Genomic DNA, 14,763 nt, shown 5'->3' with positions numbered 1-14,763 from the left:
AGTGTAATTGTGGACTTCAGCTATTACCAAGACACGAACTAGTATGCACAACATGCTTTATGATGCATTCTTATGATTCATGTTTTGAATAGTTACCAATCTGTCTCTGTGATGATGTCCTCATAATGTTGGATGAAATATATTGGAATTTTTGAATAAAATTTGATATATTTTTTACATGTGTAAACCATGAAAGTTTATAAATAATGAGTTTTAAATCCCAGTTGTGAAAAAGAATTTTCTTTCTTTTTTGACAATATTTCCAGCATGGACTCTTAAGAATTAGATCAAACTTGAGTAGAACAAGAATAATATTTGGTCATGTCCACTAGTTTAGCAATCATTTTAAAATCTTCTCATTAAGTCAATTATGAGTACATCTCTAGATAGCATGGGCTGGCTCCAGTAGAAAATTTATAGAATAGTATGTATTATGTATTAGGAATAAGAAAAGTCTCATTGACTATGCTAGTGTTGATAGTGATGTTTTCTCCCTGGTGCAGGACACCAGAGTGTACAGAGGATTTGAAATTGGAAGTGATCGCTATTTAGTCTTGAGCAGGATAAAATTGAATTTCATATTGAAAAGAATAACGTGTAAGAAAGTTTTAAAGCGAATAAAAGTTGAGCAGCTTTCAGATGTGAACTGTAGACTAAAATACACAAAGATTATTGAAGAAAAAATGAAAGAGTTTGAGAACAGGAATCAAACACCTTGGAGATTCAGTGGCAAACTCTGAAGAAAATATTGATTGATTCTGCCAGAGAGGCATGTGGTGAGGTTGTCTGCAAGGATAGAAAAATCAGAACTCCCTGGTGGACACAGGAAGTTAAAAAGGCAGTGAAGGAAAAGAAGAAAGCATATCAAAAGTTCCTGTCAAATAAGTCAGCTTGTTCTCTTAGAGAATACAGAGACAAATGCAAGAATGCTAAACACTGTGTAAAACTAGCTAAACAAAAGTCATGGGAAGACTTTGGCAAGAATATAGAAAATAAATATCAAGAAGGTGGCAAAATATTCTGGAGGTTGTTGAAGAAGCTTAGGAATGGAGGAAAGAGTGCTGTAAAAGGAGTTGGAGATGATAAAGGTGACATGAAAATGGGAGAAAAAAGATATCCTTGAAGTATGGAAAAACTGCTAAATGAAACAAGCAGTGATGACAGCACAGTGGTAAAAAAACACTGACCAGGCATTCAGTCAGGAATACATATCCATACTTGAAGTAGGAAAAGCCATCAAAGGCTTGAAATGTGGAAAGGCAACAGGAGCAGATGATATTCGACAGAAATGCTGAAGTATGGTGGTATAAGAGTCTTACAGTGGCTGCACTGCATAGTTCAGAAAGCATGGACAGAGGGACGAATTCCCGATGGAGTAGAGCTCTCATAGTACCCATATATAAAAAGGGAAATAAAACTGAATGTGAGAATTACAGAGATATTTCCCTACTGAGTGTTCCTGGCAATATCTATGCAAGTATACTTGAGAAACGGTTGAGAAGAATTGTGGAAGAAAAGCTTGGTGAAGAACAAGCTGGATTCAGGCCAAATAGAGGCTCACAGGATCAGATCTTCACTTTACAACAAATAGTTGAGAAAACATGGGAATATAACAAAGATCTGTATTTAAGTTTTGTCGATTTGGAAAAGGCACATGACAAGGTGCCAAGAGAGAAGCTATTCAATACGCTACAGTTATATGGTGTCAGTGGGGCATTATATCAAGCAATACTTAGTCTTTATTTGAGTTGTAAGTCAGCAGTTAGAATTGAAGGAAGTATAGGAAGATGGTTTAATGTTAAATCTGGTGTGAGACAAGGATGTACATTATCCCCTCTGTTATTCATTATCTATATGGATCACATTATGAAGGAAAGTGGTATTAAACATGATATCAAAATTGGAGATGTTAATGTCAGCTCTTTGCTTTATGCGGATGATGTTATACTTCTAAATAAATCCACTACAAATCTGCAAAATTCTCTGACTAAATTGAATAGCTGTTGTAATAGATATAGTATAAAGGTCAGCAATAAAAAGACAAAGACAATGAAAATAGGCAGAATCATTGAAAATGTCAACTGTGTTGTGAATGGAGAACCTGTGGAACAAGTGAAACATTTCAGCTACTTAGGCACGATTTTTACTGAAGATGGTAAATTAAATATAGAAATAGATAACAGAATCAGCAAAGCTGGTATGGTGGGAAGTCAATTGAATAAATCCATATGGAATAAGAGAGAAATTAGTCGGAACACTAAATTGGCTGTATACAAGACAGTGTTCAAACCAGTTTTAACTTGTGGATCTGAGAGCTGGGTCAGAAGTAAAACACTTGACCAAAGACTAGAGACTGCAGATATGAGAGTCCTGAGAACGATTAGTGGTGCGAACAGATGGCATCAGTGGCAATATCATATTAAAAACAAGGATATTAGGAAAGAACTTGACATTGTCAACATCCAGGAATGCGTTAGCAGAGCTAATCTCAGGTGGTATGGTCATTTAAACAGAATGGGCGAAGAAAGATTAGCAAAACAAGTGTTCTCTGCCAGGTTTGCAGCAAAAAGACCCAGAGGAAGACCAAGATATAGGTGGATTGATATGGTACAAAGCACCTTAGACGATAGAAATATAAGATCTGATAATGTTGTAGTCTTGACAAGTAACAGACTGATTTGGAGAAAAAGTGTAGATAGGAAGTTAGTTATGATGTAATTTTTTTCATGTAGTACTATCAATTTGATGATGATATGTGTTATGTGAGATGCATACTATGTTTTGACAATGATCTATGTATTCAGCACAACCAAAAAGATCTAGTACATGAAATGCTGAATCCATCAAATTTTCCCACCAGTGAAATTTGATGGATTAAAAAATTTTTTTTTGTGCCTGTTGAAATGGTGTTTGATCTCATAGTGCCTGAAGAAAGACAATTATCAGTTGGATTCTAGTTGCAGATTAAAGGAACTTTTTCTAGACCTTTCTCCAGCCATTTCCTGAGTTACTTGATTTTTGGCATATGCAGATACGTTTTCTTTCCCAGAAACATGGGATTTTAACCGTGCAGATCAAAACAGAAGCTCTAGAACTGTTTCATACATAAATGGGTTTAAGAACACAACGTGGCTGCACTTGCCCATCATGATTTCTTCCCTGAAAGTCTTAATTTACTGGTACCTTTAATCTCAGCTGCTGTCATTGATGACCTGAAGGAGACTGGTTGTTACCATTCGTCAAAAAAAAAAAAAAAAAAAAAAAGCAGCTATTAGGGCTAAAGGCGCTCAGCCTGTTAACTTTTGGAAATAAAAGGCATTAGAGGATTTTTTTTTTTTTTTTTTTTTTTTTTTTTTTTCCAGTTTGATCTCTATTTAACATTGACTTTCAATTATTATCAAATTCAGATTTGTCTGTAAGATGTAATCAGTAAATGAATTATACTGTTCTAAATGAATTTCACTATGCCAGACTGTTTTTTTGGTTCCTAGATGCTCTCTATAGTGAGAGCCCACTATTTATCTTAATTTAAAGAAGTCGGTTAACCTTCACCAGCTCACTGTATTCAAAGATGCGATAATCTTAAATGAGTTAAGAAACAGCCGATGGTGAAAATTCAGTTTCATTTCAGCAGAAATATTTCAACATAATCTCAAAACTAAATATTCTATAAGATATAAAACAAAACCAAATAGTCAGTTATTCAACATGCTGTTACAAACAGCATTTATACAGCTTATACAGGGTGTCCCAAAATTCACACAAGATTTAAATTTAGCGCCATTTGTGTGGTAAAGTGTTGCCAACAAGAAAAAAAAGACAGCGTGACAGCTGACAGTTCAGGGTTATTAAAAACTGACCACACACACAGCGAAGAGAGTTCGTTGAATGGATTATGGAACAACAACAAGTGGATGCTTATTTTTCGAACAAAATCATCTTCAGCGATGAGGCTCATTTTCATCTTGATGGCTTCGTTAATCGACAAAATTGTCGCATTTGGGGTTCAGAAAATCCACGAGTGATTGTTGAGAAACAAATGCATCCACAACGTGTCACTGTTTGGTGAGGATTTTGGGCTGGAGGCATCATTGGTCCATTTTCTTCTTCGAAAATGCAGCTGGTAAGGCAATAATAGTTAATGGTGCTCGCTATCGCGACATGATAATCCAGTTTTTTGTGCCTAAATTGCAAGATATGGATGTGGATGAAATGTGGTTTCAACAAGACGGTGCCACAAGCCATACAGCCCGAGAAACAATTCAATTACTGCACGAGTCATTTCCTGGTCATGTAATTTCCCGTTTTGGTGATCACAATTGGCCGCCCAGATCATGTGACTTACCGCCATTGGACTTTTTTCCTTTGGGTTTTTTTGAAGTCTAAGGTTTATGCCAACAAGCCCACGACCACCCATGCCTTGAAGGAGGAAATTGAGCGCTGTATCAACGAAATTCAGCAAATTTATGCAAAACGGTCATGGAAAATTTCGACAAAAGAGTGCGTATGTGCCAGCAAAGCCGTGGAGGCCATTTACCCGATATACTATTCCATGCATAACCCTATACTGTATACTTTATGAATCAATAAGAAATTACAATTTTTAATTAAAAACCTGTGTTTTCTATCAAAATTACTTCTTGCGTGAATTTTGGGACACCCTGTATATGGTGAGAGGCTCGTTATCTCACCTTTCACTATATAAAAGTATAGTGTATTGAGTTAATTGAAGGAAATTGGCTTTGCAATTTTTGTAACTCCATTTTATATTATTTATTTGGACCATATTAATTTTTATTACAGAAAATTTAGTCAACAGATTATGATTATTTTTGAAGACTACGAAAGTCCTTTGTGATGCTATTTTAATAGATTTAAACAAAAACCAAGAAAAAATATTGTAGATCAGGAAATATTATTCATCAATAAGGTGAAAAGGCTGTAAATTTAGCAAAAAGATAAATGTGGTAAATTAAAAGAAAAAACATATCAGGATAGAATCAAAGAAAAACTAGAAGCAAAAAGAAAAAAAAAATCCAATTATAAAGCAGAAATAAGTAAAAGAACTTATTACAATTGCTAATTATGGAAAGACAAAATATTTGGTAACTGCTAGAAGGAAAGGGTCAGATGAACGAACCTGTTTAGGAAAGCCCCTCCTCCCTTCAACTATATCAAGAATTTCATAATAATAAAAAAAAAAAGAATTTGCAGGAATTTATGTAATAGATGTGCTATGGTTAAAAACTTATCTAAAATAGTGTGGAATCTTAAACCAAAACTAATTTTTGCATTGTTGTTGTTGCTGATAGATAGACAGTTGCTGGATTCAATATATATATTATAAAATAAAATACTTTGTTTTATGAAATAAAATGGCTCAATCATTATTTACTGTTACACTACAAAATAAAAAAAAAAAATATTACATGAGAAAGTATAGTTTGATGCCACTGATTAGCATTACTGTTGGGTATATATTTTTGGATCCACAGGTATAATATATATTGTGGCATTTGCACACCACGGTGCTTGACTGCACAAAGGAAGACTTTGTTTCAAATCTAGTCGTCGACTAGAGGAAATTTTTCTAAGCCTTTTTAGACTGGTTCCCGAGTTAGTCGATCTCTGGCACGGGGAAGCAGGTTTTTCGTCCCATAAGCTCAAGAAAATCGACGGTAGAACCCACATTATTTCAGACATTAAATATATTGTGTTAGGGTTAGGGACCACGAGATGGCGGCACTTGTTGCGCAGTCTCTCTTCACTGCGTGCTGCTTAATTAGTGATAGCCATGGGCCAGCTAACTCTGATTGGCTGCCAGTGGAGATTGAACTTCCCACTCAGTCTCCAAAAGTTAGATAGGGCTAAATGGCCTCGCCTACTCCCTATATGGAAATAAAAAGGCATTAGCTGATTTTTTACACACACACACACACACACACCCATGGACCTAAAACTCTGGTTATATTATCAAATAAAACATTTTGCTTTATTAGATACAGTGATTGGTTCAGAGTCATCTTTCCAAATCTTCTTCAATAATTATTATTCTTTGTTAATTTGCAATTTTCTAGACTTTGAAGACCCCAATTGTGGTTCACTTTGGTTGTTGTAATTTAAGGTGGTTAAAGGATAAAGCACATGATAAACCAACACTAAGAAATAGTTGCATGTCTTCCGTGCCACCTGTAGAGAAATTGCTTGAAACAAATGACTGAGGCATACTGGTTAAAGTGCAGTGCTCTTTCCTCTTTCATAATTGCCTAGTGATCTGGAACATGTTGCTAAAACGTTTTTTTTTTTAATGCCAGTCCCTACATACAAAACATAAAATATTAGTGCTTGGATGTAACTTTCGAAAAAGTCATGATGATTTTGAATGGCAGCACATAAAGTTATAGAAGTCCTTTGACTTCGGGTCAAAGTCACTGAACTGTGACTTTAACCTGTTTGCTGAAATGAAACAAACCTTTTGAAGCTAGAGAGAACAGGCATTTTTAGCACAAGCAGGATATTTTATGTGCTCTAAAGTAATCATTTGAAAATAACTGGAAATGAAAATTTCCAGCTACAGTATGCATGGGAAAGCTTATTTAAATACAGTCATCTCTCATTATTGAAATGAAAAAACTTGAGTTTATTATAGTGGATTTTTTGCTGTAGTGAATTTCTTTTAGATGGTATTGGTATTGTACCAAAGAAACTTTTGGTTGAGACTTACAAAATATGTTATGGTGAGCAAGTTTGTTATAGCAATGTTTGCCATACCTTCTGTTGATTGTATTGAAGAGGGTACGGAACTGTGATTAATTGACGTCCTGTTTAAACCAGTGTAAGAAATTCAGGAAAAATCATTTCAGTTGTGAATTTCTTCAGAAATACAAAGTTTGTCATTTAACTTTTAAAAACTTTTGTAAATAATGAGTTTTTATATTTGATATATATATACATGCAATGCATTTTGCTTTAAATGCATTTTATAATACACCAATGTACAAGATGACATATCCAGAAAGTAAGATTTGTTCACAATTTACCACCATATAAGATTCGGGAGAGGGATTGCGCATGGAGTGACTCGTGAGTGAGCGGTTGACCATTTTACTTTTGCCACGTTATCGTTTGTTGTCTTCTATGAATAATTTATAATGAATGTTTTGTTGGTGGAAAACAGTAGTGCTGCAGAAATTCACTGACAACTGTGTTTACCAGCCTAACGTAATGAGTGACAGTAAAGTTAGGCAATAGTGTCATTTGTTTAAAGAAGAGAAGGGAATAAATGTACTACATTGCTTTGCATTATGGGATACTAAGGCAAGTGATGTGAAGTCATTAGCTTCTTTATACAAGTTGCCCCAGTTCTGAAAATAGTTCTGGTGCAAACTTGTTTGCTTACACTTGGATAAAGGATTAAACCAAGTATATAATTTCTTGGTATCTTTAATTTATAACAATCAATGTAGTGATGCCATTCATCATCTCCAAAAGCAAAAAAATTCAAACAATAACTAACAGATCCCTTTTCTGGAACTGAAAAGGGAACTTGCTTGTTGATTTTCTCCAACAAGGAATCACAATTAATGCTGATGTGTATTGTGAAATGCTGAAGAAACTCAGATGAGCAATTCAGAACAAAAGCTGAGGAATGCTGTCATCAGGGATCATGCTTTTGCATAACAATGTGCGAGTTCACACTGCAGCTCGAACTGTCCAGCTAATTCAGAAGTTTGGGCGCAAACTTTTCAATCACCCAACCTCATGCCCGGTGACTACCTCTTGTTCTCATCTCAGCACTTTGAAGATGAGGAACTGAAGAACAGTGACTCACTGGCAGCAGACTCTTTTGATGTGGGTATGAAGAAGCTGCTGCTGCAATACCAAAAATATCGAAGTCAATACCGATTATCTGGAAAAATAAAGTATATATGAGGCATCGAGCACGAGTGGACTAACCCACTTTTTTTTTTCTAATTTTAAGTTTATAACATTAAACTATGCAAAATGCAGTGTTAACAAAGTAAAAGTGCAATAATTCAACTTAAGTCAGAAGTGGATGGTAAGCACCAAATCACTTCTTTTGTTAAATTTTTTCTCTGTGTAATAATAGACTCAAACATGTTGATTTACATTTGAGAATTGCCTGGGTTAGTCCACATTTGCACTCAATACCTTGTGTAGGTATTTTATCATATAATAGAACTTTTTTTTTCTGTGTCAGTTTTTTTTTTTAAATTCTTGACTGGGCCTTACTTTCTGAATGTTCCTCATATTATATACATATTTGCCTTCTCTCCCATATACAGTATGTATACTGCAACATTTTAAGACACTGAATCTTTTTTTTTTTTTTTTTTTTAATAGCAAAGAGGAATCAATTTAAGTTGTGTAAGAACATGTGTTGTGGTTGCAGAAGAAAGGCCCCGGGTAGCTTTAACTAATTCTTTTTCCAAATTATTTTCGGGAATTGGCCTTTCACCTAGAGCAGTCAGTACTAGTTTTGGTTGTAGGGTCAATGTTGCCATCTGTCTTCAGGTAAGTTTAAGAGTTGAATTTGAATGAAATTGTGATATATATATATATATAGCTGTATTCTGATAAAAAATAATGTTCAAAATAATCTTAGTGTGGAATTTGAAATTTTTATACAGGTCTATATTAAAATTATTGTTACACTCATCCCTCGACTTACATCGGGGGTTCCATTCAATCTGGCAGGACATAAGTCAATATATTAAATGAACAGAGTTAGGGACTTAAGCGTAATAAGTATACCATACTTTTAATTTTTAAGCCTATTATAAAACTGTACTCTGTGTTACTGCCACTATAAAACAGGAGAATAATCACCCAAATCTTCCTCTACAATCACATCTTCATTACCTTCCGTATGTAAAGGACCAGGCTGCAGCTCTTCTGGTGTAACCTTATGTTTTTTGATGAAAATCCATGATATGCTTTGTTTATTCCTCTTATTCCTTTCATCATAATTTTGTTTATAGCAAACGAATGCATCATGTACTTTACTTTCTACTAGTAAGTAGTGCTCAACATTGGGGTCAATGCCTTCAGCCATTTTGAGAACATCGTTAACTTCAGAGAACATTTCTGCAAGACCCCTTCACTGTGAATTGTTTAACTACTACTTCTTTTTTTTTTTCTCTTTTCCCCCCTCTTTTTTTCCTTATTCTTCCTCTTCTGCAACACATTGTTCCTCCAGTTTGACCAATTCCTCATTGGTAAACTCTTCAGGGGAAATTCTATGAGTCATCATTCACTTTGAGATTCAGATTGGTTGCTAGTCCCACTATTTCTTCATTCAATCTACAAAGGTCTTCATTTTTTTCAAAACTTCCAGAATCGTGCACAAACCTTTTTAATGTCTTTTTCCATATGCCACTTATACATAATAACTAATATTTAAGGAATTGACAGCGTATACTGGAAATATAGATTAAATAAACTTTAATATACACTTTCCGATATTTCGGCGAACGTTACGTTGCCATCTTCTTGGGAACTTACTAAAAGGACACGTGCACACAAGTACTAATACAACAAATGAGACTGAGGCTAGGACGCTAGCGTTTTCCTAAAGTCCTGATGGTGCCCCCTGGCGGGCTATATTGGTAGTTCTTGGCCTTTGGGCTGAAGTTCTTTTGATAAAAGTTTCCCAAATTTGGGGCAGTTTCATGCATCCAAATTTGTTGAGGTTTGGCATGTTCCTAAGGGCCGAGGCTGATTCCATGAATAGTCTTTCATACTTGAACTTGCTGCGGTGTATTACTGTGGCTTTCTTCCATCTTATTCTGTGGCGAGTATCCAGAGCGTGGTCTGCAAGCCCAGAGTGGCTGTACTGGTGGAATCGGATGTAATCCTTGTGTTCTGAGATTCTGATATTTGCTGTCCTGCCTGTTTGGCCAAAGTAGGACAGTTTACAGCTGCAAGGGACCTGGTATACACCAGGTAGGTCTAGGGGAAGTGGTTGGTCTTTGGTAGAGCGGATAAGGGATGCCAGTTTTCTATGTGGTCTGTAACAAGTGGTCAAGTCATGTTTTTTTAAGATTTTATTGATTTTTTCTGAGGTGCCTCTGATGTAGGGAATAGTGATGGATTTAGAGTAATCTTTTTTGTGAGGGGGAGGGGGTGGTGGGTTGTGGATGACTGGGTTAAGTATTTTTTGGATTTTTTGGAGGGGGTAGCCGTTGGCTGAGAAAGTGTCACGGATGTGATTTAGTTCAGAGGTTAGGGCTTGATCATTAGAACAGATTATTTTTGCCCTGTTGAATAATGTTTTAATAACTCCATATTGTTGTGAGGGGGGGTGGTGGGATTGTTGGTGGATGTATCTGCCAGTATGGGTGGGTTTTCTATAAACTGAGAAAACCAAGGTTCCATCAGGTTGGCGGGTGACTAGTGTGTCTAGGAAGGGGAGGTTATTGTTTTCCTCTTTTTCCAGGGTGAATTTGATTCTAGGGTGTTGGTTGTTCAAGTGTGTTAGGAAGGAGAGGAGTGAATCCGGGCCATGTGGCCAAATAGCAAATGTCATCCCGAACTGTGTTAAATTCAAACACCGCTTCATCTCACAGAAAGCTCTCCGTATTTACAACCGCGCTAGCCAGGCATTACTTCGGGAACAAATTACCGCTACACGCGGTTCCCTAGCCGATATAAACACCGCGATAGCAACGCTGGAAAACGAGCTTTCACATACGCTGAATCACGAGCTTTGGTCGGTCTTACATGACGTCTCGTGTACGGCAGCTAAAAAAGAATTTGAACGAGTACGAAGCCGACATATCAACAAGTTTGATAAACTAACAAAGAACTCAGCGTCGAAACTACAAACCAACACTGTTGTTAACCTATCGTCAGCTACCTTAAAGCCAGAAGCAATCCACGCTCTGTCACGTGGTCACAACTTCGCCATTGCTCCTAGGAAATTACCGGCCGAGGAATTAATGATTCAAATTGAACGCGGGATCCGCCAACTTCCAACCCACATCGCCAACGACATTAGATTGGATGTAGCCTGTGTTCTCAATAAAGCAAAACCTCCAAAATCGAACATATCCATTAGTGAATACAAGGCACTACAAGAATTGAAGAGAAACAAAAAAATAGTGATCACCAAAGCGGATAAGGGGAACGCCACTGTGGTACTCAATCTTAAAGACTACACAGGTAAGCTCAAGGCTTTATTATTAGATCGCTCCACTTACCTCCCCATTGATTACAATCCCACCAGCTCACAAATTAGAAAACTCCATAGGCTCCTTAAGAAGGTTACTTCTTGGCCTGTGGAGATTACCAACAGACTAAAACCCTATAACTCTAGACCCCCCCGCATATATGGGCTCCCAAAAATACACAAAGAAAATGTGCCATTACGTCCCATAGTGGATGGCATTGATTCCCCCACTTACAAACTAGCCAAGCATTTAGCCAAAGCGCTCTCACACTATACTGGCAATACACCATCACACATAAAAAAACTCAGCCCACTTCAAAGCCAGTATAGAAAACCTTACACTCCAACACAATGACATAATGGTCAGTTTTGATGTCTCCTCCCTATTCACGAATGTCCCTCTCAAAGAAACCTTAGAGCTAATCCAAGCTAAATTTCCTCCCGATATCTCAGCCCTATTTCAGTTTACAATGAACTCAGGCTATTTCGTTTGGCAGGAAAAATTCTACAAACAGATAGAGGGGACAGCCATGGGTTCACCACTTTCCCCACCCTTGGCCAACTTTTTCATGGAGATGTTTGAAGAGAAAGCCTTAAACTCAGCCCCACAAAAACCTACCATATGGCTTCGCTATGTTGATGATGTTTTTGCTATTTGGCCACATGGCCCGGATTCACTCCTCTCCTTCCTAACACACTTGAACAACCAACACCCTAGAATCAAATTCACCCTGGAAAAAGAGGAAAACAATAACCTCCCCTTCCTAGACACACTAGTCACCCGCCAACCTGATGGAACCTTGGTTTTCTCAGTTTATAGAAAACCCACCCATACTGGCAGATACATCCACCAACAATCCCACCACCCCCCCTCACAACAATATGGAGTTATTAAAACATTATTCAACAGGGCAAAAATAATCTGTTCTAATGATCAAGCCCTAACCTCTGAACTAAATCACATCCGTGACACTTTCTCAGCCAACGGCTACCCCCTCCAAAAAATCCAAAAAATACTTAACCCAGTCATCCACAACCCACCACCCCCTCCCCCTCACAAAAAAGATTACTCTAAATCCATCACTATTCCCTACATCAGAGGCACCTCAGAAAAAATCAATAAAATCTTAAAAAAAACATGACTTGACCACTTGTTACAGACCACATAGAAAACTGGCATCCCTTATCCGCTCTACCAAAGACCAACCACTTCCCCTAGACCTACCTGGTGTATACCAGGTCCCTTGCAGCTGTAAACTGTCCTACTTTGGCCAAACAGGCAGGACAGCAAATATCAGAATCTCAGAACACAAGGATTACATCCGATTCCACCAGTACAGCCACTCTGGGCTTGCAGACCACGCTCTGGATACTCGCCACAGAATAAGATGGAAGAAAGCCACAGTAATACACCGCAGCAAGTTCAAGTATGAAAGACTATTCATGGAATCAGCCTCGGCCCTTAGGAACATGCCAAACCTCAACAAATTTGGATGCATGAAACTGCCCCAAATTTGGGAAACTTTTATCAAAAGAACTTCAGCCCAAAGGCCAAGAACTACCAATATAGCCCGCCAGGGGGCACCATCAGGACTTTAGGAAAACGCTAGCGTCCTAGCCTCAGTCTCATTTGTTGTATTAGTACTTGTGTGCACGTGTCCTTTTAGTAAGTTCCCAAGAAGATGGCAACGTAACGTTCGCCGAAATATCGGAAAGTGTATATTAAAGTTTATTTAATCTATATTTCCAGTATACGCTGTCAATTCCTTAAATATTAGTTATTATGTCTAACCAGCGTATAAGCCTCTCAACAAGAATAATGCCACTTATACACTGAGAGGTCACTTTGTTCCAAGCCACAGCAATATTTTTAATAGCATGATAAATATTGAATGCTTTGCGGAATTGCATGAGAGTCTGATCATTTCCTTCAGTGGCAGAAATGGCTTGTGAAAAAATTCTCCGTAGATAATAAGCCTTAAACACTGAAAGAACCCCAAACACTACTTCATTGATCCATCGGTTGAATCAGTGAAGTAGTGTTTGAAGGGAGAAACATGCCCTTGTTCTTGGGGGTGAAGATCATCGATGTAAGGTGGATGACATGGAGCATTATCTAGAATTAATAAAATTTTAGATTCAACATTTTCTTTCACACAATAGCTTTCCATTTCACTCACATAACAGTTGATTAAGGCATCCTCAAACAATTTTTGAGTCATCTACGACTTCTTGTTCTGATAATGAACTGGAAGAGTATGCTTCCTAATGTTTTTGAAGGCTACTGGATTCTCACTGTGCCATATCACACATGGTTTCAGTTTATATCCAGCCACATTACCCCCTAACAGAATTGTAATATGGTCTTTAAGAGCTTTGAAACCAGGCACAGATTTTAGCTCTTTGGTGGATGAATGTCTGCTCGGTATTTTTTTCCAAACAAGGAGGTCTCATCCATATTAAATATTTGCTGTCACAAATAATTTTCCCCCGTAATAATTTTATCCAATTTCTCCACAAACTCTTTGTCAGGTTTCTATCAGCACTTGCAGATTCGGCATACATTTTCATATTATCATCATCATCATCATCATCATCAAATTCCTGCCATGTACCCTCAAGGGATGTACAGGATATGACAGTACTACATGAAAAAAATTACATCATTACTAACTTCCTATCTACAATTTTCCTCCAAATCAGTCTGTTACTTGTCAAGACTCCAACATTATCAGATCTTATATTTCTATCGTCTAAGGCACTTTGCACCGTATCAATCCACCTATATCTTGGTCTTCCTCTGGGTCGTTTTCCTGCCAACCTGGCAGAGAACACTTGTTTTGCTAATCTTTCCTCTCCCATTCTATTTAAGTGACCATACCATCTGAGATTAGCTCTGCTAACGCATTCCTGGATGCTGACAATGTCAAGTTCTTTCCTAATATCCTCATTTTTAATATGATATTGCCATTGATGCCATCTGTTCACGCCTCTAATCTTTCTCAGGACTCTCATATCTGCGGTCTCTAGTCTTTGGTCAAGTGTTTTACTTCTGACCCAGCTCTCAGATCCATAAGTTAAAACTGGTTTGAACGCTGTCTTGTATACAGCTAATTTAGTGTTCCGACTAATTTCTCTCTTATTCCATATGAATTTATTCAATTGACTTCCCACGATACCAGCTTTGCTGATTCTGTTGTCTATTTCTATATTTAGTTTACCATCTTCAGTAAAAATTGTGCCTAAGTAGCTGAAATATTTTACTTGTTCCACAGGTTCTCCATTCACAACACAGTTGACATTTTCAATGATTCTGCCTATTTTCATTGTCTTTGTCTTTTTATTGCTGACCTTCATACCATATCTATTGCAACAGCTATTCAATTTAGTCAGAGAATCTTGCAGACTTGTAGCGGATTTATTTACAAGTATAACATCATCCGCATAAAGCAAAGAGCTGACATTAACATCTCCAATTTTGATATCAGGTTTAATACCACATTCCTTCATAATGTGATCCATATAGATAATGAATAACAGAGGGGATAATGTACATCCTTGTCTCACACCAG

The 14,763-nt window shown here is 37.1% G+C and overlaps 1 protein-coding gene across 2 annotated transcripts in view; it reads left to right on the top strand.

The window, feature by feature from the left end:
* Positions 1-14,763, top strand: part of LOC150109471 (disco-interacting protein 2-like) — a 456,967-nt gene that overhangs the window by 420,483 nt on the left and 21,721 nt on the right. For both annotated transcript variants that reach the window (XM_090408476.1, XM_090408468.1), the window contains exon 34: positions 8,365-8,535. In XM_090408476.1, the coding sequence (XP_090264602.1) occupies positions 8,365-8,535 (171 nt within the window). The remainder of the gene's footprint in view (positions 1-8,364; positions 8,536-14,763) is intronic.

Source organism: Typopeltis vanoorti, chromosome 2, assembly GCF_054136105.1.
Source record: "Typopeltis vanoorti isolate ZY-2024b chromosome 2, IOZ_Tvanoo_1.0, whole genome shotgun sequence".
NCBI lineage: Eukaryota > Metazoa > Arthropoda > Arachnida > Uropygi > Thelyphonidae > Typopeltis > Typopeltis vanoorti.
Note: the sequence above shows the minus strand (reverse complement) of the source record. Positions and strands in the feature narration are given on the sequence as shown.